This window comes from Saccopteryx leptura, chromosome 1 (assembly GCF_036850995.1).
Source record: "Saccopteryx leptura isolate mSacLep1 chromosome 1, mSacLep1_pri_phased_curated, whole genome shotgun sequence".
Classification (NCBI taxonomy): Eukaryota; Metazoa; Chordata; class Mammalia; order Chiroptera; family Emballonuridae; genus Saccopteryx; species Saccopteryx leptura.
The window spans coordinates 73,873,798-73,900,064 of NC_089503.1; the positions used below are offsets into that span (position 1 = coordinate 73,873,798).

General features: G+C 41.8%; 1 protein-coding gene and 1 long non-coding RNA gene across 4 annotated transcripts in view; one reads left to right on the forward strand and one right to left on the reverse strand.

The window, feature by feature from the left end:
• CTSC (cathepsin C) overlaps window positions 1–4,250 on the reverse strand; it is a 469,733-nt gene extending 465,483 nt beyond the window's left edge. For 2 of the 3 annotated variants that reach the window (XR_010749342.1, XM_066370434.1), the window contains exons 1-2: window positions 3,995–4,250; window positions 2,032–2,177 (exon numbers count right to left, since the gene is read on the reverse strand). Coding sequence is in view for 2 of the 3 variants with exons in the window: in XM_066370434.1 (XP_066226531.1) it covers window positions 2,032–2,177; window positions 3,995–4,166 (318 nt within the window). In the remaining variant the exon portion in view is untranslated. The remainder of the gene's footprint in view (window positions 1–2,031; window positions 2,178–3,994) is intronic. The other variant, XM_066370425.1, reaches the window with a different exon arrangement.
• Window positions 3,934–23,508, forward strand: LOC136395514 (uncharacterized). Its single transcript, XR_010749343.1, has 3 exons — window positions 3,934–4,070; window positions 16,403–16,526; window positions 23,426–23,508. It is a non-coding gene; the product is annotated as an uncharacterized lncRNA (long non-coding RNA).
• Window positions 23,509–26,267: the final 2,759 nt, after the last annotated feature.

The following is a 26,267-nucleotide window of genomic DNA, read 5'->3' on the forward strand; positions in this document are numbered from 1 at the left end:
TTATGGTTGAGAACATTTATTACCTTACTTGACCTTAAACAGTTGTTTTCTGTTGACCTGCTACTAATGTTCTGAGGCGATGGAAAAATACCAAATCCGCTGCATCATGATTTAAAAAGAAATACAAAGAAGTGTTCTGACTCCTCCTTCAGTTACCAGACCCGGACTGTTTAAGCTGAGAGCAAACTGATTAAACAGTATTAATGGAGGGAAATTGCCCATGCCTATATTTGATTGTGAGTTGAGTAATGAAATGCTGACTTAAGTGCTGACTTTTGAAGTCTCCCCACCAGTTTCTCCAATTCGACAGAAGAATAACAACTTTTCTAAGCCAAAGGAGTAAAACTATTTATTCATCTATTTATATACTACCCCTTGTCTTGCACTTATATAATTTATTCAACCTATTTTTCAACTGAATTCCACTTCAGTTTATTTTCATTTTTTTAAATAAATATGAATATAAATAAGGTGTCTATTAGGTGTCAAGCAAGAAAGGAGGAGGGGAGGGGAAAGGCAGAGAGAAGGAAGGCGAAGGGGCGGAGGGGAAGTAGGGGAGGGTGATACATAGTAACAACTGCCTTGACTATCTCTTTCCTTCTGCATCAATTCCATAGGAACTCTCCACCTGAAGGCAAAAAAATAGTGAAGGGCTAGGACAGAGTACCTATAAGAAGTACCTATAAAAGCCTTAGGTTCAAGAATATGCAAACCAGATTATATGATATAATCTGAATTATAATCAGATTGAAATACATTTACCACATATACACTACAGTTTTAAAAATTCATATAGATATTGTTATATTTTTAAAAATACATAATATCCAGGGATAATATTAAAAAATATTTAATAACTAGTTGAGCCTGGGCTTCCACTAATAAAATGGACTTCTGGCCCTCAACAGCCAACACAGATAGATAGTTCCTGCCAGCTGAGCAGCAGACCAGCCAATCCAGGGGAGGGGAAACAATTTTTCCTTTCTGCTTTATTTTTCTTTTTAAAGAGGGGCTCCTCATAATATAAAGATATATATGTTGGAAGTTATTACTGGAAGAAGTAGGGTTGGCTCAGATCTGTATCCTTGTGATTAAATCACAACCCATGGGAAAAAAACACAATAAATTTTGAAGTTAGTCATGGTGTTTTGTCTTCTATCATCGTTAACACAGTCATTCCCCCACTTTCCCACGACTTCCTAGAATTGGCCAACTTTCACCAGACGTTCTAAAGACTGCAAACCCTATCCCATGAAAAAGTCTGCCTTTTTTTACACTTGATTTAAAATGAGAAACAGCTATTCTCAGGCTTGTGGTTTCAATTTACTTAAACATATCATATTCTGCCAACAGGAAGGATTCCAACTTCATTAGGGGATCCGGGATGGACTACAATCTGTACTAAACTGTTTTACCCTGGAATGTGCCTGCGACTGGAAGCAATGTGTTAGCGTGTAAGAACGGACAACAGTTCTTCCCTGATTAAAGAACACGAGCTGGCTTGGCTGCCCAACCTCTTACTTTAGCCCAAGGAGAAACTCCAGTGCTCTGTCTTAGTTTAGTCAAATAAGTTATTCACATTAATCGATTCAGAACATCATATTACTTCAGTGAGTCACTTAGGTCAACTTTTCAGAACTAACTGATAAGAATGACAGCAAAATAATTCCAAATTTATTTTTATAAAATCTATAGCTTTCCCTCAGATTCAGTACAAAATCAAGTGATTAAGCCAAAACTTAGAAATAAAGGTGAAGCAATAAAGAAAGTGAATTAAGATTTTATTTACATTTACCACATTGGAAATTAAAATATAGATGAGCTGTACATATTCAAATATCGATCAAGTGCTTTAATCTACTGAAATTATAGTTTTAAGTAAATTGGCAAAATTATACCACCTAATTTCTCTTGAGAAAAGTGGTGTCAATTCTGGCTATCTTAATCTTAATGTTCTAAGGTTCTACTGACTAGAAGACACTTCAGATTTTAATAATTGAAAATATGAGTGTATTTTCCAACAAAACTAACCTTAAAAAAGGCAAACCACTTGTAGTCATTCAACACAATCTCAAAGCCTTGATTGTAAATGATGGTGAAATGGCCAGAATTGCCCACGTCATCATATGCTGTGTCCAACTTCTTGAGGTGCACCACCACTTTTTTTTCTGGTGGTCCTAAAAAAAAGAAAATGCACAACAATGGAAAATTATTTGCACTTGAACAGGAGGAAAATCTCCTCTTACTTCCATAATTGTTAAGCTGCTTTTCTTTCATTCCACCCCTTCGAGCCAGCCTGGCTTGTGAAGATATCACATGGTTGCCTCTCTCTGTATAGTTAGTTCCAGAGGGGTTTCAGTCAAACCTGTGAAGTGAGGGCTCGGAAGATAGAAATATGCCGGCAGGCAGAGAGACCCCGAAAGTACAGCCCCTCCTTTTCCAGAGCATCCACACTTCATGAAATTTTTCCACTGAAGAAAAGACAAAATGGAGAATGTTGAAAATGACAGATGGAAATAAAGAAAAGACAAAATGGTAGTCAAAAAGTGGAAATATAAAATTAGAAAAAGACCTCCTAGCAGATCAAAAGGAAATGCGCTCATCAAAGAAATGGGGCATCTTTCTCCATAATGGCTCGACAGTTCAGTACTTCAGAATCTGAATCCTTCCAAAGCATTCAGCAAACTCAATGTTTCTACCCTATAAAGCCAATTGGTGCTGATAGGCATTAAACTTTTAAACTTCAGAAGATGGGGGCTCAGACATTTGGGTGTCTTTGATTATTACATTAAGGTCAAAGGTATAGTTTTTAGACAGAGGCTGCCTAAACAGTGTTTCGCTGAATCCACTCGCTGGTTTCCACACTTTAGGTAGTTTTCCCACGGTTCAGATTAAGGCTCTGAAACCGGAGCTGGCACGTACTCAAGCAGTGCAAATCCTGATCTCCCTTCTGCTCCACACCACCAACTTCAACTTTTAAAAGAGGAGGTTAAATGCACAGGATTATGCAATGCCACCGTCAACTAGAGTTGGACAGTTGAATTGGTGTGTTTTAATAACAAATGCCCTGGCATTCTGTACTCTGTTGACAGGTAAACTGCAGCACAAAGCTTCCCTGCCTCTGGCCAAGCTACAGGTTAGTAAGGGGTAGGGCAGAACCAAAATGCCTCTTCTGCCCCAGAGATGGTGTGTTTCCCCCTGCACTAAATTATCCTTGGTGTGACCATGTTAGCTGGGGGTATATGGAATACTATCCCACTGTTCAAACACTAGATAGTAATTGAGTGCCTTCCAGGAGTCAGGCGTTATGCTTGGCTCTAGGCATTTCCAAATACAATTACTTATAAAGAGTTATTAAAAGAACAACAGCAGCAACAACAAACCCCCATAAATTTTTATATCCATCCCTGCAATGCATAAAATAGTGATAAATTTTCTCAGACTAGTAGTTATCAACACACATCCAAAGCCAATTCCCTGGGCATAAGGGCTTTTCCCACAACCAAACAAAAGGAGAAAACTTATCTTGTTATATTCTCGAGTCTTCCAGTCTTTGAGCTCAGATGTAATCAGCACAAAAACAAAAACAAACAAACCTACAGATTGGACTGGAGATCACAAGATTTAACAGTCCTAACTCTCTTCCAAAACAACCAAACAAACAACCACCATAACAAAACAGAAAATAAGGGGGTGGGAACAACAACAAACAGGGAAAAAGTAAGGCTGTGGGAAGAAAGTCTTTTAGAAAGTATTGAGATCCCGGGAATAACCAAGAAAAGGTGAAGTTACACGTTCTCAGCAGCTCAACATGGACCTGGCGGCCCTGGCTCAGGAGAAGGCACCTCAAGGGGCCGCAAGTCCAGCCCAGATGTCCCGGCCACGTGCAGGTGCGCTAAACGCGGGCGTGCTGCGGAGAAAGGGGCTTGGGTACAGAAAAGGAGTCCGGGCCGGTGCGGGAGGGGAGACAGTCCGACTTGGGGCGGCAGCTTACCCATTACCGAGCAGTTGACGTCCCGTTGGGACCCTCCAGGGCCCACCTGGAAGACCCAGGTGCCCAGCAGGTCGGGGTAAGTGCAGTTAGCAGGTGTGTCGCAATGCCCAGCGCCGAAGCAGCACAGGAACAGCAGAAGGGCAGCAAGCAGTGAGCGCGGCCGGGGACCCATGCTGGCAGGTTTGGAGGCGAATCCGTGGGGAGCCAGGCGACCCGACCGCGCGCCTTAAAATAACCAGAGGGCCGGAAACCGCTGCTGGCGGGCGGGGTCTCGGTCCCGGTCTAGGTCGGGGGCGGGGGTGGGGGCTGGGCACCTGGGCCGGGGGTGGGGAGCGAGCGCCGCCGCTGGCCTGGGCTTGAAACCCGGGGATAAACTGGGGACACGGTTTATTGCCAAGGGACGACTCAAAATAGGACTTAAGAGCCACAGTTGGTCCGCGGGCGACCAAGTCTTCCTCCTTGAGAAGCAGGAGAGAGAGAGAAAGAGAGAGAGAGAGAGAGAGAGAGAGAGAGAGAGAGAGAGAGAACGAGAACACGCCGCCCGCGAGCGCTGAGGAAGAAGGGAGACTGACAGCCAAAAAGGGAGAAACAGACACAGAGAGAGGGAACGGGGTGGCAGGGACGGAGGTCTGAGAGAGAGTGAGACAGAGGCAAGGGAGGTCGGGGAGACTGCCAGGAAAGACAGAGGTGAGAAAAGTCCCAGACAAGGAAAGATCTGGTATGTGGAATTTTCTTTCCTTTTCTTCATTGTGTCCTCACCAACTCAAATTTTGTTTTTCTCAGAAAATTTTACTTGCTACTCCGCAGCTGCCTCAGTTGAGAACTGCTCTTTTTTCCGCTTTCTAAAACTTTCACTACCTTCTTTTGGCTTGATTGTGTTTGGTTCCCTGTTAATGCTGTCTGCCTATTATCCACAAGAGAATTCACGTTGTGCAAACCTGCAGTTTTTGTGTACTGGGTTTTTGTTTTCCCTGCAAACTTTACAGGATTTGGTGCACACTTGGCACGCGCGCGCGCGCACACCCACCTCAAAGATTCTGTTGCTCAACCCCGTCCTTTAGCGCTGATGAAGCATGAGGCACAGAGAGGGGAAGCGACTTGCCCAGTTTGAGGAAGAGAGTTGGTGAGAGCAGGCTGGTCTTATGAGCAGCATCGTAGTTCGCCAGTCTGATCTCCAGTAATTATTAGGTAGCATTTGCAAGGGTTGAGAAAAATCCACCCAATATGTGCCTCAGTGATAGCCGGATTGTTTTGAGCTAAAGGCAACGTTAGCTGTGGGCTCAAGTAAAACTTCTGCCCTTCCATTAACTACCTAAAAGACTTGAATTGGGGGTCTTTCCCATAAAAAGGGATCAGATATAACCTCATTTGCACTATCTACAGGGCAGAGCAAACTTTTAATTACTAAACATGTTATTCTTATCTTGAAGCACCCCCTCACCTCATACCTAGTTCAGAATGTTATATATACCCATTTTACCTTTTTATTTTTGAAACCTGTCATGCCTGTGGGCTCTCTGCCTCTCATGTTGCAGGGTTCTCATATATATGTATGTATATATGTATGTATGTGATTATCTTCTCTTGTTAATCTGTCCAACGTCTTTCTGATTATCAGACCAGCCGAAAGAACTTGAGGGTAAAGAAAAGTGTCTTCCTCCCCCATGTTATTTCTCGTACTGGTGAAACGATAAGACCTCCATGCTTGTCTTCCTGAGAGAAATAATTCCATCAAAAGACCAAGTGCAGGAAGCAAAGCGAGGTTTAATGGCCGTGCAGAATCACATGCAGAAGGGACTGAGCGGGCAACACACTCGGGAGAAGGAATGCCTTGATAAGTTACAGAACTGAGGCACTTGTGGGCTCTTATTTTCTGGACCAGGCATCCCCAAACTATGGCCCCGCGGGCCGCATGTAGCCGCCTGAGGCCATTTATCTGGCCCCCTGCAGCACTTCAGGAAGGAGCACTTCTTTCATTGGTGGTCAGTGAGAGGAGCACCGTATGTGGCGGCCCTCCAACGGTCTGAGGGACAGTGAACTGGACCCCTGTGTAAAAAGTTTGGGGACCCCTGTCTGGACTTTCCTATTCCTGGTTTTTCCAGCGTCTCCCTTTGTTGTCTTACTTCATTGTTCTATGTGGCTGATCCTGTATCAGGGCACTCAGGACCACGCATTGAGGTGGGGTGAGGCCTGTTCCAGCTTAAAGATTCAGCTAGACCCTGCAGACATGCAGGAATGCTCGGCAGCAATTTATCCCTTGCCTTTTTTGTCAAGGCTCCTGTCAGACTAGCTACCTAACCTAACATTTCCAGCTGCCTCCTTGCTCAGTTTAAATATCACCCTTTTCTGTGAGAGTTCCTCTGACTTGACTGGCTGTTGGAAGGTAAGGCTCCTTTCCCGCACAAAGCCAATAAGTGTCAGACCCTATGCCAGCATCCAGGAGAACTGATGGATAAGACAGACTTTTCTGTGTCCCTGACTTCTTGGTCACATGTGTTTTGCCTTCATCACACTGGTTAAAACCAGTATTTGTATGTCCACCTTTTCCTCCAGATGATAAGCATTCAAAGGAAGCAAGTACACATTATTCACCTTTGTTTCCTGACATTTTGGCTTGAAAACAGTCAGAAAGTATCCTTTGGTGTTAAATGCACTTAATAACATTATCTTGGTTTCCAGGTCTGAAAGCCAAATTCGATTTGGCAGGAGGAGCTGCTCTTGAAAGCTCAGCGGTGGATGTGCTCTCCAATGTACTACTCACAGACGGCAAAGGCAAGGGGAGGGGCCGCAGTACCCTTCTTCTAGGTTTTATTGCCTTTTACTTAGGGTTAAAAGTTGGTACCATATAATTAAACTAACACACAATTTAGAGATACATTGACAGAGTAGCATTGCCTTCCTGAGTCCCTGGAAAAGCAGATCATCGTTTATTAAAACATTAAAACTTTTACGAGGTCATCAATATGGAAGAGCTGAATAGTGAAGTTGGGAATTTATGAGTGTAATCAAAGAAGCACACTTCGAAGAAGGTTTAAGGTAGTCTTTTACTCAATGAATGATAAGTAGAAAGTGATCTTGGAGACTTCTTAATCTAATGAATTCATTTAATATCAGAAAATAGAGATCAAGAGATAACAATAACTTGGTCAATGTCACACTGCCAGTTACTGAGATTCTAAAATAAAACCTCAGGTTCCTTGATTTTCAATTGAGTTTATTTCCAATTATCTATTAATTACCAAGGTATTCTCTCTCAAAATAAAATGCTAGCCCTCCTCCATTAAGGAGGGGAGGGTTAATTAGTGCTCAGATCTAAAGTTTATTTTTATAACAAATATTTCATAGAGACTGCTGCAATGTTGTGATTTATAGGAAACATTGTATGTCCACCTTTTCCTCCAGATGATAAGCATTCAGAGGAAGCAAGTACACATTATTCACCTTTGTTTCCTGATCATTCGGATGACATTTCCTATCCCACAGCTCTCCAAATCCTTGAACTGCCCTGTGCAATAAGAGCAATGGAAGCATCTTTTGTTTTAATATTTTATCTTTTCTCAATTCCTGAAAAGGCTTCAGAGTCCTAAAGGTAAAACAGGTGCTTTGTTATTTATCATAAGCTCTTTCACCACAACTGGGTTTATGTTAATGAGAGTGATATTTGCAAAGCAACTAAAGATGGGGCTGGGGGCTGGTTGCCAGGGGAACTAACAGAATAGAAAGTAAGAAACTTTTATCCCACTCCCCGATTTCCAGAGAGGAAAGAGGGGCTACAGGTCAAATCAAGCACCATTGGCTAATGAATTAATCAATTACACCTATGTAATGAAACCTCCTTAACAACTCAAAAGGAGGGGTTGGGAGAACTTTTGTGGTAGGCAGTTAGACAGACATGAGCAGAGCAAGGACTCTATTTCAGGCACGGAAGGCCACCAGGGTGCAAAGCCCCAGGTGCCTAACAATGGCAAAACTGGGAAGACGAGGATCTTGCCCCGTGGTAGCCTTTTCTCCACTAGCATATTACTAGTCCTGTGGTTTAGAGCCGAATTTTATATCTCTGGTTATGTGATTCGGACCCTCCCTGACCTTACCTCCCTTGGCATGTTGCTAGTCATGTAGGAAAGGAAACAAAGGGGCTGGAGAATAGCGTTTAAGCATTCAGCCCTAGGGATAACATCCAGGCCTCAGCTGTGTTTTAGCTCCAGGCAAACCAGACAAGTGATTCCATATGCCATGGCTGACCACGGGACCAGCTGCACTGACTAATGAAACCCTGGTGCTGACCAGTCAGTGGAGACCACAACTCTAAAAAGACACATCCGGAGAGCTGATGAATATTCTGTTGAGATTGTCCCCTGGGATCTCCCCTAAAATCCTCATCATTAAAATACCTTAGGGCAGCCTGACCAGGCAGTGGCGCAGTGGATAGAGCGTCAGACTGGGATGCTGAGGACCCAGGTTCGAGACCCTGAGGTCACCAGTTTGAGCATGGGCTCATCTGGTTTGAGCAAAGCTCACCAGCTTAAACCCAAGGTCACTGGCTTGAGCAAGGGGTTACTCGGTCCACTGAAGTGGACCCATGGTCAATCCCTGTCTCTGACTCTCTCTGTCTCTGTTTAAAAAAAAAAACAAATGAAAAAAAAACCCACAAAAAAACCCCTTAGGACTGAGGACCCAGCATCTCTCCTTCCTGGGAGCACACCCACACCTTTCCCTTCCCTCTTCCTCTCTCCTTCCCCCACAGGTGTGTAGCTCTTAAATTCTAAGGGTCTTCATGAGACTTGTAACCAGGAGAGCAGCAGGTGGCAGCAGCTTGTCCCTAGTTAACATCCTGATCCTGCCTCCAAGGCCCCCTTTTCTCTGACTTATTATCATTGAGCCAAAGCATGCCCGCCTGGGCTCTCCTGTTGTTCCTTCTATTCTAGGCCCTTCCTTATTTCACTGTCCCCAGCTTTAATAAATTTACTTTCAAAATTACCTGGACTTGTGAAATTTTTCCAGCACCAAGTCAAGAACCCACATGTTAGCAGCTGGCCTGGGCAGACCTGCGGGGCCGGGTTCCCTGTCTGGTAGCACCTCCACAGTGCGGAATCAGAACACACCCGCATACCACCATGCCAGACCCTCCATGAGCTTAGATGTATCTGTTCGTCTGGATGGTGATTGATATACTTTAATATCCTTTGTCATAAAATGAAAATCTAGTGAGTAAACTGTTCTCCTTGAGTTCTGTGAGCTGCTCTAGCAAATGAATCAAATCTATCAAATCCAAGGAGGGGTTCATGGGAACCTCTGAGTTGTAGCCAGTTAGAAGCACAGGTAACAACCTGGGCTGGAAACTAGCTTCTGAAGTGGAGGGTGTTCTTGAGGGACTGAGCCCTTTCTGAATGGAATCTGTGCCTGGGTAGATGGTGTCAAAATGGAGTTGAATTGTCAGACACCAGGCTGGTGTTTAAGAATTATTTGGTGTGGCAGAAACTCCCTCTCATGTTGGAAATTGAGTCTCAGAACACTTTTCAGAAACCTTTTACTATTCTGAAATGACATTCATATACAGTAAGCTACTTACACATTTAGTGAAAAAGAAAATATTAAATGTAATATAAAGGGCAAATAAAAATGTATTTTAAATAAATTTCTGTACAAAGGAATATATATTGTATATTCCATCACCTAAAGTGCTCATGTATGAATGTACTGGAAAACAGAATGAGACTTTGAGATATTTGCTCTTTATATCTCCATGTAAAATTTTAGAATCACTATAAAAGTGAGAGGTACCTTTTCTCTGACAACAGAAATGATTTCAATGTGTTATTATCTCAAATACTGCATCAGATGGTCATCTAACCACCACCCCTCAGCTGTTGATGCTAGACTCAGTGTCAAAACTTATGGCTCAAATAGTTGCAATCGGCTTAATCTCTGGTCAAAAATTACATGTGATGACTTAAAACAGGGATTGGGAACCTTTTTGGTTGAGAGAGCCATGAACACCACATATTTTAAAATGTAATTCCGTGAGAGCCATACAATGACCCTGTATGTTATGCATTATCCAATAAAACTTTGGTGTTATCCCGGAGGACAGCTGTGATTGGCTCCAGCCACCTGCAACCATGAACATGAGCGGTAGGAAATGAATGGATTGTAATACATGAGAATGTTTTATATTTTTAATGTTATTATTTTTTTAATTAAAGATTTGTCTGCAAGCCAGATGCAGCCATCAAAAGAGCCACATCTGGCTCACGAGCCATAGGTTCCTGATCCCTAACTTAAAACTTTCTTAGGCTAAATGGGGCTCCTTTGAAAATTTCAAATTAGCTTATCTATCTCAACTCCAATGCTGAGCTTGTTGAGCCCACCAAAGACACTGGGAGGCTTTTTTAAATTGGTATTTCAAGGCTTCAAAATGAAACCAGGAGGCAACTATTGATCTCCAAGAAAATAATTTTAAACTTAATAAATGTCTCCAAAAATTAGAAGAAAAGACTATATATGTGATCCTCCCTTTTAGTTTCAGAATCCTCTGAAATCTCAGTCCCTCGGTTCCTTTTTAGGCTCCTCCCACATATTGCTCTCTACTGAACTCCCCTTTTTATTCTTCAGAAAGCCCACTTTAAAAGAGGAGTCAAAACTGCCTCTTTGACTCCTGGGACTATAGCAGAACTTTTCGCCATTGTTAAGAATTTCCCCAACTTCAAAACTAATCCCAATGAGTTCAGACACCCATTCTGTCTCATCAGTAGTGCTCATCAGCCAGGCCTCCCCAATGTGTACTAACTTATCTCCATGTTGGTTGACAATGTCCTAGCTAGAGAATGGATGAATGCCACAGGTTGCAGCCAAATCCTGCAAGACTTTAAATTCCTGGGTGCTGCAGTCTTAAGTGTCTTACAGAAGAAACAGGAACAAAAATTATTAACAGCCATTCCCCAAATTTTCCCCAGGCAAGTAAATTGGAAAGCTGTTCATTCAGGCATACAGGGAAAGGATAAGTCTATCTTAGGTTGTTTCAATCATTTTGAGCAAACGTTCCAGCAAAATTCTGGAACCCACAACCTTAATGATGAAACTACTAATTTATTCAATCCCATCTTTATTGTGGGCCTTTATGACACTCTAAGTACTTTATTAAAACAACATGACCTCAACTGATGACAAAAAAAGACCCCACAAAATTGCCTCACTAGCCAACCAACTAGCAAAGACTACAGAAAAACAAAGAAACCTAAATTACAACCCAGGAAAAAACAGCTAAACTAACGGCCAGGTAACTTCAACAATTAAATAATTCCCCTACCCCCAGTTCTCCCAGATACCAGATCAAAACCCTGCCTCTTGTTTCTTTTATTAAAAACCCTAGACACTTAAAAAGAGATTGCCTCAAATAAAAGCAATGGCTCCAATTCAATCCATATACGGCAACTTGATCCAAAGTCACTAAAAAAGATTAGGGATGCTTCAGGGATTAGATGGGGACTTTTCCCATTTTAACAGCTGACCACCTAGGGGGAACTAGATCTTAAAATTAGGGTCTTATTTAGTCAAATAAGCTTCTCTTCCCTCCCTCTTCCCCTTCTCCCTCTTTTCCACTTTGGCAGCCAGAGGCTTGGTTGATTTGAGCATTGACCCATGACACTAAGGATAGCTTGGTTGATTCGAGCATTGGTCCCAGACAGGGTTGTCAGGTGGATCCTAGTTGGGGCGCATGCAGGAGTCTGCCTGTCTGTCTCCCCTCCTCTCACTTAAAAAAATAATAAATAAATAAATAAGTAAACATCCCTCCCAAACATAAACAGTACCCCTGAATTCTTGAGGCATACCCAGAATTCAGCCTATAATTAATGATTTCCTACATAGACTGATGTTACTTCTACTACCCCTTATAGATTTTACTGAAAATTATACTAAATATATTTTGCCATTGTGGGAGAGGGTCTTTTTCCCCTATCTCCCTTTTCTCTTCCCATCCACACCCTGTCAAGCGAAGTAATCTATATTTGTTTCCTAGTGTGTATAATTCAAAACATTACTAAACCTACCCAGCCATTTACAAACATGCATAAGAATCATGGCACATAAAGTTTAAGGGCACAGTTTCTAGATTCAGAATGCCATGGTTGCCTGACCAGGCGGTAGTGCAGTGGATAGAGCGTCAGACTGGGATGTGAAGGAGCCAGGTTCGAGACCCCGAGATCACCAGCTTGAGCACGGGCTCATCTGGTTTAAGCAAAGCTCACCAGCTTGGACCCAAGGTCGCTGGCTCAAGCAAGGGGTTACTTGGTCTGCTGAAGTCCCACAGTCAAGGCACATTTGAGAAAGCAATCAATGAACAACTAAGGTGTGTAACGAAAAACTGATGATTGATGCTTCTCATCTTTTTCTGTTCCTGTCTGTCTGTCCCTATCTATCCCTCTCTCTGACTCTGTCTCTGTAAAAAAAAAAAAAAAGAAGAAGAAAAAGAATGCCAAGGTTTGAATCCTAACACCCATTCACTACCTATATGACTTTAGGAACGTTATTTATTTTCTCTGACACAGTTTCTTCCTCAGCAAACCTGGGATGATAATATATAGTACCTACTTCAAAGGGTTGTAGTGAGGTTTTGAATGAGTGAATACATGAAATGCTTTGAACAAGACTGTCACAGAGTAAGCACTACAGAAGTGCTACCATGATTATTTTGATGCACCTGTGTGTGGATTTGGGGGATTATTTTGAGAAATGGGAACACAGTCTACTTTACTTCTCAACCTGATTTTCATTCTTTCTTTCATCCTCTTCAACCTAATTTCATTCTTAATGAAACTCTTTCCTTCTTAAAAGTAAATTACAGAGATCTCACCATATCAGGGCATTGAATTCATTTAAGGAAAGTAACTACATGGTACTTAAAGTATAGAACACATCTATTTAATGACTATTAAATGGGCCTTGGGTTGTTTTCAGGTATTTTATTATTATTTTTTGCCACTGCAAACAATGTTACAATTTTTGAACATTTATCCTCCCTATGGATAACTTTATTTCTGTAGAAAAGTGACAGGAACTAACTGCTAAGTCAAATAGGCATTAAGTGTCCTGAACAGGCCTAGCGAGTCACATTTCTATGAATAATATCAGAGTCCTTCCCCCCCCCCCCCCCCCGCCATGCCTCCCCTTCAGAGGTTTAACAGAAACATTTTTAATTAAAAAATAAGATGGACCCATTCAAAACAAAATTTGTTCTTTGGGAAAGCTGCATACAGAAAGAAGACATAGAAATGTTTCCACTTTTCCAAGACGTTTTTATTGCTGCAGATATTAACCAGAAATTCATATTTGATATAATAAGTCAACATTTAAGAATGTTAGTTCAGCCTGACCTGTGGTGGCGCAGTGGATAAAGCGTCGACTTGGAACGCTGAGGTTGCCAGTTCAAAACCCTGGGCTTGCCCAGTTAAGGCACATATGGAAGTTGATGCTTCTTGCACCTCCCACACTTCTCTTTCTCTCTCTCTCTCTCTCTCTCTCTCTCTCTCTTTCTCTCTCTCTCTCTCCCCTCTCTAAAATGAATAAATAAAATCTTTAAAAAAAATGTTAGTTCAAAACTTTGTCCATTATTGCCCTGAAAATGAGGAACCCTATTAAGGTAACCTCTGAATCAATAACCCATTCATGGAAGATATCAACTCCTGCTCTCTTAATCATTGTGAAAAAGAAAAACTGATAGCTTTATAATCTGATGTCACTCTGGTGTTCAAACATAAAATGCAAGCATTGTCACAATTTTAGATATCACTGAAAGAAGAATATCCATCTCTTAGTTACAAAGTTATTTAGTCGTATTTTCTCCTACCTGCTTGTGTGAGAAGACGTTTTTCGGCGCTGTCAGTAATGAGAATCAGAGAAACTGAATGGATGTCAGTGCAGTGCTTTGACTCTCAGAAACAAGACTGCAGCTTCAGTTATCAAGTATTCTTGTAAAAAAGCAACAGCAGATTTCGCACTAGCTTTACTTGAATTACAAATTGCCCTCTAGAAATTTCAGTTGTATTATATTTAAGATATATTCTTTTATGTTCATCTGGTTATTTTAGAGAATTTTCATTTTATAGTATTATAATTAAAGGATAATACACAAAATACTAATAATGGTTTCTATGTCTGCCTTAGTGGTGCCCAAAATAATTCTATTTCCACTGGCCCCCAAGTGTAAAATGGTTGAAAACCACTGCTCTAGCGAACTGTGGGCTACCTACACTGTAGCATGACCACTCTTTCTTTTTTTTTTTTTATTGATTTTAGAGAAAGAGGAAGGAAAAGAGAAGCATTGATCTATTGTTCCACTTATTTATGCATTCACTGATTGATTTATTATTCTTGAATGTGCCCTTTATCAGAAATCAAACCTATAACCTTGGTGTAACAGGACAATGCTTTAACCAACTGAGCTACCCGGCCAGGACTTAACATGATCACTCCTTTTTTCTTTTTCTCTTTCGTCTTCTTCTTTACCAAATGAGAGGAGAGGAGATAGAGAGACAGACTCCCGCATGTGCCCTGACCAGTATCCACCCGGAAACCATCTAGGGCCAATGATCTGCCCAGCTGGGATCCTGCTCACAACTGAGCTATTTTTAGCACTTGAGGCAGAGTGCCCCTCAGTGCCTGGAACCGATGTGCTGGAGCCATGGCTGAGAGAGAAGAAGAGAGAAAGACAGAAGGGGGAGGAGTAGGGGTGGAGAAGCAGATGGTCACTTCTCCTCTGTGCCCCGATCAGGAATTGATGCCAGGACACCCACGCACTGAGCCAAATTGGCCAAGGTTTTTTTTGTTTTGTTTTTAGCAAGAGACAGACAGACAGGAAGGGACAGAGACGAGAACCATCATTCATAGCTGCATCACTTTAGTTGTTCATTAATTGCTTCTCATACATGCCTTGACTGGTGATGGTGGGGGAGGTGCCCAGCTGAGTCAGTGAACCCTTGCTCAAGCCAGAGACCTTGGGCTTCAAGCCAGCAACTTTTGGGCTCAAGCCAATGGCTGTGGGATCATGGCAATGATCCCAACTCAAGCCCAGTGATCCAGCACTTAAGCTGGTGACCTTGGGGTTTCAAATCTGGGTCCTCAGCATCTCAGATCAATGCTCTTATCTACTGCGCCACCACCAGGCAGGCTCAACATGATCACTCTTGATGGACATTGTTATAAACATTGGTTCATGTTATGTGGTTCTATAATATAGATTGAGTAGCATCTTGAACCAACTTAGTTCCATTATAACTTTATATCACAATGTGGCACATACTGAGAGTTGCTTTAAAAAAATATTTTTAAAATTTATTAAGTGAGAGGCAGGAAGGCAGAGAGACAGACTCTCACATGCGCCCCAAACAGGATCTACCTGGCAAGCCCACTAGGGGGCGATGCTCTATTGCTTAGAACTCAGCCATTTCAGTGCCTGAGGTGAGGTCATCTTCAGCACTGGGGGCCAAATTGCTTGAACCATTTGAGCCATAGCTGCAGGAAGGGAGGGAAGGAGAAAGAGAGAGAGAGAGAGAGAGAGAAAGAGAAAGGTTTAGGGGTGGAGAAGCAGAGGTTGCTTCTCCTGTGTGCCCTGACTGGGAATCAAACCAGGGATTTCCACATACTGGGCTGATGCCCTACTGCTGAGCCAACTGGCCAAGGCTTAAAAAAAAATTAATTTTTCATATTAACTTACTTATCACTGGCCTCTCCTTATAAAATGATACAGAAATATTACCTCAGTTTGAACTTTCTAGTTGCTAAGAACCTAAATAAATAGAAATTTTGTGCTATGTTTGAATTTCTTTATTGAATTTTCTTTGAAAAACTTAAGTTGTACACAGTAGACCTGTTGCACAACTGGGAGAGCTAATAAAAACAAATCATCCACACATGATTCACATGACATGTCTGAACGCCAGAACAAAAGCATGATCTCCTTTCCTGCTCATTCTTAAGTTAACAGCTCCCTAGACCGGGAAAACAATGTGGTTATCATCTTTGATTTGGTTCAACTAAATCCATTAATAGAAAATCAATGATTCAAAGGTATTATAATTTATGCCTACAGACAGAGACAATAACATGGAGAATATGAATATCCCTAAATGAGATCCCAAATTGCTATTTTTTAATGATAAAAATATTTTAAAATTTACTGAAGCATTCAAAGTGTTAAGAAAAGTACCAACTACGAACCAGGAAAGCTGGGTTATGATTATATCTTTGCCACTAACAGACTTGGTGACCTTGAGGTGAGCAATAGAAACTATCCTTGTGATGCCTACCTTGTCATATTAGGAATAATTGCCCTGTCAAACTCACTACATTGTTGTGGTTTTGAAAAGATGCATTCATACAAGAAATATTTATTAAGTCCTTACTGTTTGTCAGGCTCTGTTCCAGCACCAGGGATTCGGGGAAGAACACGCCAAATGATATCTCTGTCTTCATGGAGCTTAAATTTAAGGCAGAAATGAAAACATGAACCAGTTACCCATGGATGAGTATCAGAAAGGTAAGTTTCAGGTGTGATGGTAATGTGTGGTAGTTCGGGAAGTCAGGGAAGAACGCTCTGAGAAAATGACTTTTAAGCTCAGATCTGGAGGGTAAGAGTCGTATATATCAACAACGTTCTAAGGAAGAAATTATGTAATTCTCTGAGGAAATTGAGGAACTGTAAAGAGTTCAGGAAAGTCAAGTTGATGAGTGAAGGGGAAGAAGTGAAAGACCGTAGTTACGAAAACCCATTGTGACATGGCTATTGAGAACATAAATTGGTTCAAATTTTTTGGAAAGTATTTTAGTGATATGAAATAAGAATCTCAAAAAATATTCTAGCCTTTGACTCAAATATTGAGCCTTTGATTAAATTTGTCCTGTGGAAAATCATCCAAAAATTTTAAGAAAAAAGGTATTAAAGTATACTTATAATGAAAAAAAATCTGAAAAAAATAACTATCCGAATGAGAAAAACTATGGTGTGTACAAATTACAACATACAGCTAATAAAGGTTTGTTTCTGAAGAGTTAAGGGTAGTGTGAGAAAATATTTATGTTATAATTTATTCTATAATAATAAAAGAAGCAGGAGGCAATGCAGGGGTGTGTCCAGGTAAATATTGCCCATATTGAGGAGCTGGAACACAACCGGGGACTCTTAGATGAGGACATCCTAGTCTTATGCTCAGATGAGGATATCCTCATTTTATACAAGGGTTACTGGCAAATCACCTTTACCCTTGTGTGCCCCCACTCGCCCCAGCCTTTGGAGATAGTATCTGCATTACTCCGGAAGGTCTCCAGGAAGAAGAAGAAAACCTCATCTTTACTATATTGGTCAGCAAGCAAATCTATCCTTTTTCCTGTAAGAAGACACTAATTCTAGCTTCCAAGGCTTTTTGCAATGGGCACAACCTTGAAAAGGTAGTCTATTCACCACAAGATGCAGTAGCGTAGTGAGGGGAGGGAGAGGGGGTCTATCATACCCCGGGCGCCACTCCAGAGGGGCGCCAAATGGTCTCCAAGACAAACAAGGAAAGCGTAGTAGAAGGGGCGTGGGGGGGGGGGCAGTAAAGTGTCCTGCCCCAGGCGCCAGTGATATTCGCTACGCCACTGACAAGATGTGTAGAAATTCTATGGAGAATTGTCTCCCTGAAGCCCCTATTTTATTATATTTTCATTATTCTCACTACTAATAATTCTAAAAGTTATTTTAGCAAGGATTATTACAATATAATGAACCCGTGATATTCATAGTTGTGTGGTAAATGGAAAGTTGACTACATAGTGACTAAGACTTTGGCTTCATCTTAAGGGTGAGCCAATCTAGAGAAGTTTCTACTATGAATTTGCTGTAACAACTTCCCTGGGCTCCAAGGTCTATTAAATGACATTCCAAGACTAGTTGGTTGTCTAAACTCTAATCTTTCTTTTTTTTTTTTAAACCAGAGAGAGGGAGCAAGGGACAGAGGGAGAGACAGAGACAGACAGACAGGAAGGGAGAAAGATGAGAAACATCAGCTCTTTGTTGTGGCAACTTAGTTGTTCACTGATTGCTTTCTCATATGTGCTTTAACTGGGCTCCATTCAAGCCAGTGACCCCTTGCTCAAGCCAGAGACCTTGGGCTCAAGCCAGCAACCTTTAGGCTCAAGCCAGTAAACATGGGGTCATGCTATGATCCCATGCTCAAGCCGGTGACCCTGTGCTCCAGCTGGTGAGCCTGCACTCAAGCCAGTGATCTCAGGGGTTTCGAACCTGAGTCCTCAGCATCCCAGCCTGTTGCTCTATCCACCGTGTCACCACTTGGTCAGGCAGCTCTACTCTATTTTAAATTCCACAATTTTATTATTCCACATGTAAGAAGGAAAACACCTCACTAGTGAATAAAAACAAATTCAAACCACCTTATTTGAAAGAACTTGTCCAGTTATAATAATCTCAACAGCATATACTTAAGTTAATCAAGTTAAGTAATCTAGTATATATCTGCATGCAGAAAGACCTCTATGAATAATTTTTTTCTTGCTAAGAACCGCATCTTAAAATAAAATTTTCTTTATTAGTTTTAGTATGAAAGAACGGGAAGGAGAGAAAGAGAGGAGCATCAACCTGTTCCTGTATGTGCCCTGACTGGGGATTGAACTGGCAACCTTAGATTTTAAAATAAAATTCAAGTAGTCTTTTTTTTATGTCTGTGTTAATTCCACAGACAATTTCTAAAATAGAAATATAGCTGGGGATTTGTAGATATACTAATAAGTTGTGATAAATATAGATTACTAGAAATCTAAACATATAAGAACAGGCAAGGAAACTAGGAAGTTGAAAAATATGCAGCTTATTAATTTTTCCATGCAGGGCCAATATGATTTTCTCAAATTTCAAGATATTATAAAAGGAATATGGTCTTATTGTTCTGTTCTGGAGAACTAGTGTTAAAGACCAAACTTTGGCCCTGGCCAGTGGTTCAGTGGATTGAGTGTCAGCCAGCATATAGATGTCCAGGGTTCAATTCCCGGTCAGGGCCCACAGGAGAAGTAAGCATCTGCTTCTCCTCCCCCCTCCCCCCCGCATCTCCCACTTTCTCTCCCTCTTTCCCTCCCACAGCCAGTGGCTTAATTGATTCCAGCGTGGACCCAGGCACTGAGGATGGCTTGGTTGGTCCCAGTGAGTCAGTCTCAGGCACTAAAAATAGCTTGGCACTCCAGCATTGGCCACAGATGGAGTTGCCAGGTGGATCCTGGTCAGGGCACATGCAGGAGTTTGTCTTACTATCTCCCTTTTTCTCACCTAAAAAAGAAAGAAAGAAAGAAAAAAGACCAAACTTGAGCATCTGCTTACTTGGTGCATTTTCTAAGGTTTAGGTATTCTCGTTATGAAAAAACAACAATTTTTACCTTATTGCTATTAGGATCACATGTAATTATACTTATATGAAGTGCTTAGTAAGTGTAAAGCCAGTAGGCATGGCCACCATCACAGCTGCCTGTTCCGTGCAGGTTCACATTAGATTCCAACGGACGGTAATGAAACAACAGAGCCAATAAATGGTGGGCCATTACATTTAATCTTAGCTTGCACCCGGTGGGCAAGTAAAAACACACACTGGGCTCCAAAACCCACTCATTCAGTGCTCACAAAGCGACTGACTTATCTGAGTTTCCTAGAATCAAAGGTTTCTAGCTCACTAGCCTTATTCTCCTATGTTCCCCATCTCCTTCTCCCTGCATAAACTCTGCACAAACTGGCTTCTCCTTTAGCCCTCCACCATCTTGGCTGCCTCTCCTCTCCTCCATGTGGCCTTTTTTCTGCTCTCTTTTCTCTGCTTTCTCCTCTAATGCTAATCTCAGGAACCAAGAGATAGCAAGCTCCTGGTCTGCCGCACTTTATAGTGTAGAAATCAAAACCTTTAATCCAATATAATACAAACAAGGAAGTCTCTAATACAAAGTCACTTATCTGAGGCATGATGGGATTCCTCATGAGAGTGTACCACCCCACATCATGTAACAGTCAAGGGTGTGGGCAAAAGCTTAGTTTTAAAACTAAGCCTTAGGCTATAAGGATCATGCCTGCCCACAGCCAGCCCCCAACACACATTAACATACTAATATTATCACCTAGGCAACAGGCTTCCACGTGGGCAGTGCCATCTTTAACAAAGTGAGCATAATATACATATTTTATCTGCCCAATAGTAAGCTATAAGATCTACAATAAAAGTGTAAAAGTGTGTTATTTATTTATTGTTTTAATTTTTTTAGGAAGAAGAGGGAAGATAGTAAGGCAGACTCCCGCATGCGCCCTGACTGGGATCCACCCAGCAACCCCATCTGGGGCTAATGCTCAAATCAACTGAAGCTACTTTTAGTGTTTGAGGCTAATGCGTTCAGACCAACCAAGTTCTTCTCAGTTCCTGGAGCTGATGTGTGAACCAGTTGAGCCACTGGCTGTGGGAGGGCAAGGGGGAGAGAAGCAGATGGCCGCTTCTCATGTGCTCAGACCGGAAATCAAACCTGGGAAGTCCATACACCGGGCCAACATTCTATCCACTAAGCCAACTGGACAGGGCTGCAATTTCTTTACTAGTTTATCACTGATATCTGGGGTTTTTTTTCTTCATTTTTCCGAAGCTGGAAACGGGGGAGGCAGTCAGACAGACTCCCGCATGCGCCCAACCAGGATCCACCTGGCATGCCCACCAGGGGGGGTTCTCTGCCCCTCTGGGGTGTCACTCTGTTGCATCCAGAGCCATTCTAGTGCCTGAGGCAGAGGCCACAGAGCCATCCTCAGCGCCTGGGCCATCTTGGCTCCATTGGAGCCTTGGCTGCGGGAAGGGAAGAGAGAGACAGAGAGGAAGGAGAGGGGGAGGGGTGGAGAAGCAGATGGGCGCCTCTCCTGTGTGCCCTGGCTGGGAATCAAACCCGGGACTCCTACACGCCAGGCCGACGCTCTACCGCTGAGCCAACCGGCCAGGGCTATCACTGATATCTGAAATATCAATTTTATTTTACTTGTATGATTAAGTCCAAGGCATCCCTATTATACCAAGTATACTTAATCATTCCTTCTTCTGCACAGCTGCTTTATACTGTACCTGCTTCCACAACTAGTCACAGAGTTCATTTAATTCATTTATTTGCCTGCGTACCTATCCCTGAGCATGCTCCTAGGGGTGTTTAAGGGGTGGGAGATGTTCTGTAACTAGCACTATACATGCCTGGAATGATTCTTGAATTGAATTGCCCCTGGTTTCCATAAATGATTCTTGAATTGAATTGCCCCTGGTTAAAAAGCAAACACCTCTTAGAACTATAACAAATGATGCCTAAATCATGATCTCTCCAACAGTAAAATTTAAAAATCATTTCTAGCTTCATAGCCAGGTAAGATTCTTTTCCCCACACATTAGTGATACTGGAAAAGGGGAGAAAGAGTGATTCAGATTGGGAGAAAGCCCAGAGGGAACATCACAGCAGGAGAGCCCTGAAGTGGGGGAGGTTTCCTGAGAGTTAGGGAAGAGGAAAGAGGAAGTGAAACAATATAAACAACATCAGCCCTCTTCATATTTTTGCCTAGAATCTGCTTCCCTGTGTCCAAGAAACTCTGTTATTTTGAGAAGAAAAGAGTAACATAAAAAAAAGAAAACTGAAGAACTTTATATTCAAGGTTTCTAAATACAGAACTTAAGAAGTTTTATGGGGTATAGGGAGCATAATGCAATAAAACAGATGGAAATAGGTACTATGTCTCATAATCATATGCATAGCTCTTTTTCATTTTTATTAATCGGTTGTGATTAATAAAATACAAATTGAGGTAGAGAAATTTATAGAAATATTTAGTCAAAATGCATGTTCTTTGGCAATAAACTCTGAAGTTAGTGCTATTAAGATAGAGGGGAAATGGAGGTTGTCTTTGACCTTACAAATGTCACATGCATGCATTTACTTGTAAAATACGAAGTCATTAATGGAACCTGAGCAACAAGGCATCTGGAATATATTTTTACCTTCCTATCACCTAGTGTGCAGGAAACCATGTTCTATAGTGAGGCATAAGAAAGTTAGGTGAACAAATCTATAGAATTTCTACAAACCAAGAGTGGGACTGATAAATGATGAGCGTACACAAACTTAATTTGTCTAAGCAGTGCCATATTGTTCTGTAGATTGATGATACAAGTCCACATGCCAATCAGCAATACAGGAGGGTTCTCAATCTCCTCTTCCCTGATAACACTTGGTATATTTCATAGCTAAAATAAAATGTTGCCAACCTAGTTATTCTGCCAAATAAAAAGTACATTTTTAGTGTCCCATTACTCTGTTGAAATTGACTTAACTTGATTCCTAATATTTTTTTTCTAGTACAGTGGTACCTTGAGATACGAATTTAATTTGTTCTGTAACTGAGCTCGTAAGTCAGCCAACTCATATATCAAACTGCCGATACTGGACCCATGTGCCAACCTGCCAACTAGCGGCAGCTTCCCGAATCAGGACTTGTATCTCAGAATTTCGCTCAGATCTCGAACAAAAATACGAAATGAGTCACGGCTCGTATCTTTAAAAAAAAAATTGTATGTTGGTCTGTTCATATCTCAAGGTACCACTGTATTTCTGACATGAACTGCTGCTAGACTATTTCTCCTCAAACCAGTATTTCCATTATGCATGTGAATTTAAATTCTGGACATGTGTTGGACCAATAAGTTTGTAAAATTTGTGTTTTTTGAGTTTTCTCATTTTTATTGGTAAAAAATGGCACTGGGCAGCCACATGTGTGCTTGCCCTCAGAGCAGGGCAGTTGATTGCAAATTGCAGATTGCATTCCTGCTTGGGAGGGGCCATTGTTTTGCTAATGTTTGCTGGAGGAGGGTCTTTGTCGGTCCTGGGCAGTGTTGCAAAGAGAGTGGAGAATGCAGAGTGCAGAAGAAGAAGCCAGTTTTTCAGAAAGAGAGAAGGTGTGTAGATGGGGAACCAGAGCTGAGTAGCTTTGTGAGCTCCACTGAGACTAGAGGGCCTTTGATTCTGTTTGTGGAACCAGAGAATGTGTCAGGACTCTGGGAGCCCTGAATGAGAGGGAAGTGTTTTCCCTGCCTTTTGCTCATCTGCCAATGTGAGATTTTAATAAAGAAATAGCCCACCATTTTTTTTGCTCCACTGTTTCTTTACTGTCTGCCCGAATTCAATATGAACCTGCATGTGAATGGCCACAATGACAGCAGCCCCTGGACATACAACTTGTCATTTATCTTTCTAAAATTTTGTTTAAAAATATTAGCTTAGTGTCCTGATCTATCAAGATTATTTTAAAATCTTTATTCTATTGTCTATTTTTTAGTTGCCCCTTATTAATGTTGGGAGAGTAGAATGAAAGGGAAGGGTATTAATTTTCAATTTTACACACAGGAAACCTAAGTTCAAAGAAACCAAGTTAATTTGCTCAGGACCACCCAGCAATGAGTGGAAGAGGCACCTTTGGACCAGGTATGTCTGAAGCCAAAGCCTTTCATAGCAGGGCCATATGTTTTGGAAAATTATGCACCATATGGGATATCTGGGGACTAATCCATATTCCTTTCAGTTTAACAATTTAAACTATTATTTTCAGAGTTACAATAGTCGCTTTTCTGGCCTTTATAAATAAAGCCCAATGAAAGGCACCAAAATTGTCCTATTGGAAAAGGTTTTAAGATCTCAAAAGATACCAGCAAAAATGATTTTCTCATCAAAAATGGTTTGAGATGGGAAAGGTATGCTTTGCTATAACCTCCACAGTATTGCATTTGTTGTTCAATGGAAATCTCCTTCCTCCACCTGGACAACTTTTGTTCATCCACTGTAAGGCCAGGGGCTGCCGCTCTCACGGTGTTGGGCAGATAAAATGTATTATGCTCACTTTGTTAAAGATGGTGCTGCCCACGTGAAGGCCATCGCCCTGGTGACATTAATGTGTGTTGGGGGCAGGCTGTGGGCAGGCAGGATCCTTGTAGCCTGGGGCTTGGTTTTAGGATTAAGCCTTTCCCACCCTTTTTGATGTGGGGTGGTACAATCCCATCATGCCTCAGATAAATGACTTCGTATTAGAGACTTCCCTATTTTGTATATTGGATTAAAGGTTTGGATTTCTACACTATAAAATGGGGGCAGAATGGGAGCTTGCTCTCTCGGTTCCTGAGATTATCATTAGAGGAGACAGCAGAGAGCAGAGAGCAAAGAAAGGCCACGTGGAGGAGGCCAGGAGAAGCAGCCAAGATGGTGGAGTGTTAAGTGAGAAGCCAGTTTGTGCAGAGTTTGTGCAGGGAGAAGGAAGGAGATGGGGAACAGAGGTGAATAAGTCTGGTGAGCTAGAAACCTTTGATTCTAGGAAGCTCGGATAAGTCAGTAGCTTTGTGAGCATTGAATGTGAGTGGGTTTTGGAGCCCAGTATGTGTTTTTTACTTGCCCGCTGAGTGCAAGCTAGGATTAAAGATGATGGCCCATCTGTTGTTTCTTTGATGGCTCCATTGATGGCTCAGTTGTTTCTTTACCGACTGTCTGAATCCAATGTGAACCTGCATGGGCCAGGCGGCAGCTGTGGTGGTAGCCACGGCCACTGGCTTTACACATGGCCATGCAGATGCAGGTTCTCATTGGATTCAGATAGGAGGTAAAGAAACTGTGGAGCCAGAAAATGGTGGACCATTCGGTTTATTAGGGTCTCATAATGGCAGATGAGCAATCAGGCAGGGCTCCCAAGCCCCTCAGCATTCCAGACTCACCGGACTTACAGGCTCCTACCAGCCTTATCAGGGCTCAGCCAAACAGGCCAGGTCAAAAATCTCTGGGTTCCTAAACCCCTCAGCGCTCTTTCTCTCTCTCTCTCTCTCTCTCTCTACTCTCTAGCAAAACAGCCTGGGAGGAAAAAAAACAAAAAACCCTTCTCCAGCAAACAATAGCAAACAATGGCCCCTCCCAAGCAGAAAGGTAATCTGCAATTTGCAATCTGCCACCCTGAGGGCAACCACTCCAGCCTTTCATAGACCAGACACACATGACACTGCAAGTGAACAAACCTAAGACACTTATTATAAACTTGTTTGCCCAATATCCACCAATACCCCATTCAATGTGATCTCTTCTGTTTTGTTGGCTCTGACTTCCCAGAGAGAGAATGAACTCTAGGCATTTTGGTTTCAGAATCCATCCTGTTAATCCTTATGCACAAAAACCAGTGTGGGAAGAAGCATACAAACAAACACATACTATGATGCAATTCATTTTATCATGAACATATGATGAGCAAGGCACAAAGGGAACATAGAGGAAGAAGCCCTGATTCATCTGGGCTTTCCAGAGGTAGTGAATTGAATCTTTGACATGACTCTTGAAGTAAAAGTAAGGCTTGCCAGGTAGACAAGCTGGGAAGAGAATTTCAAGCAGAGAGAACAGCAACAGCGAAGTCAGGGAAGAAGGAAAGATCATCTTCCTCCTAAAAGCATAATGATACATTCCTCCAGTAAATATCAGACAATTAAAGGGTGCATTTTTAATACAAAATTATTTAAAGTGGTTATTTTATATTAGAAAAGGTGGAAAGGACTATTTCACATCATCTTTAATAATCAGGAAAACCAAATTTAACTAAACTACTATGTAGCTAGTGATCTTGACAAGACTCTGCCTCATTGGGGTTGCTTTGACTTAATGTTTCAGGGTTAATCAAATGTGGCTGACAACAAACAATCAAGAAAGAGTATTTTACAAACATGAAAATCTCTGAATGAGATTTAGGAATGATAACTACATTGTATAAAGTTATCAAAATCTCAGCTGTCTGAAATTTAGTTACTAGAATTTCAGCATCAAGAGAGTATCCACTACTATTTCAGATATTTTGCATTACTGCTGCAAAGAATTTACTTTTTAAAATTCTCATAGAAACCTGAGATAGGTATGTATGACAGTGTGCAATTTACCAACTTATAGATAGTCCACAGCTTCTCTTCTAGGTAATGGTGTCAGCCTACAACAGAGGTCAGTGTTCAATCTCCATGCTCTTTTTCACTATGCCATTTGTGTGAGGTTGGTTGGCAATGGGGGAAGGTCACGTGAGGAACCAGGACCGGGAACTTTGGCTGGAACTGCCCACACCCATGCCCACCAAAAGAAACTTCCCAGGAGCACTTTGAAAAGGAATGACTGTCAGCCAATGCAATTTCGCCATGTCATATCAACCCGACCAACCTACCGATGCTATAAATTACTTCCG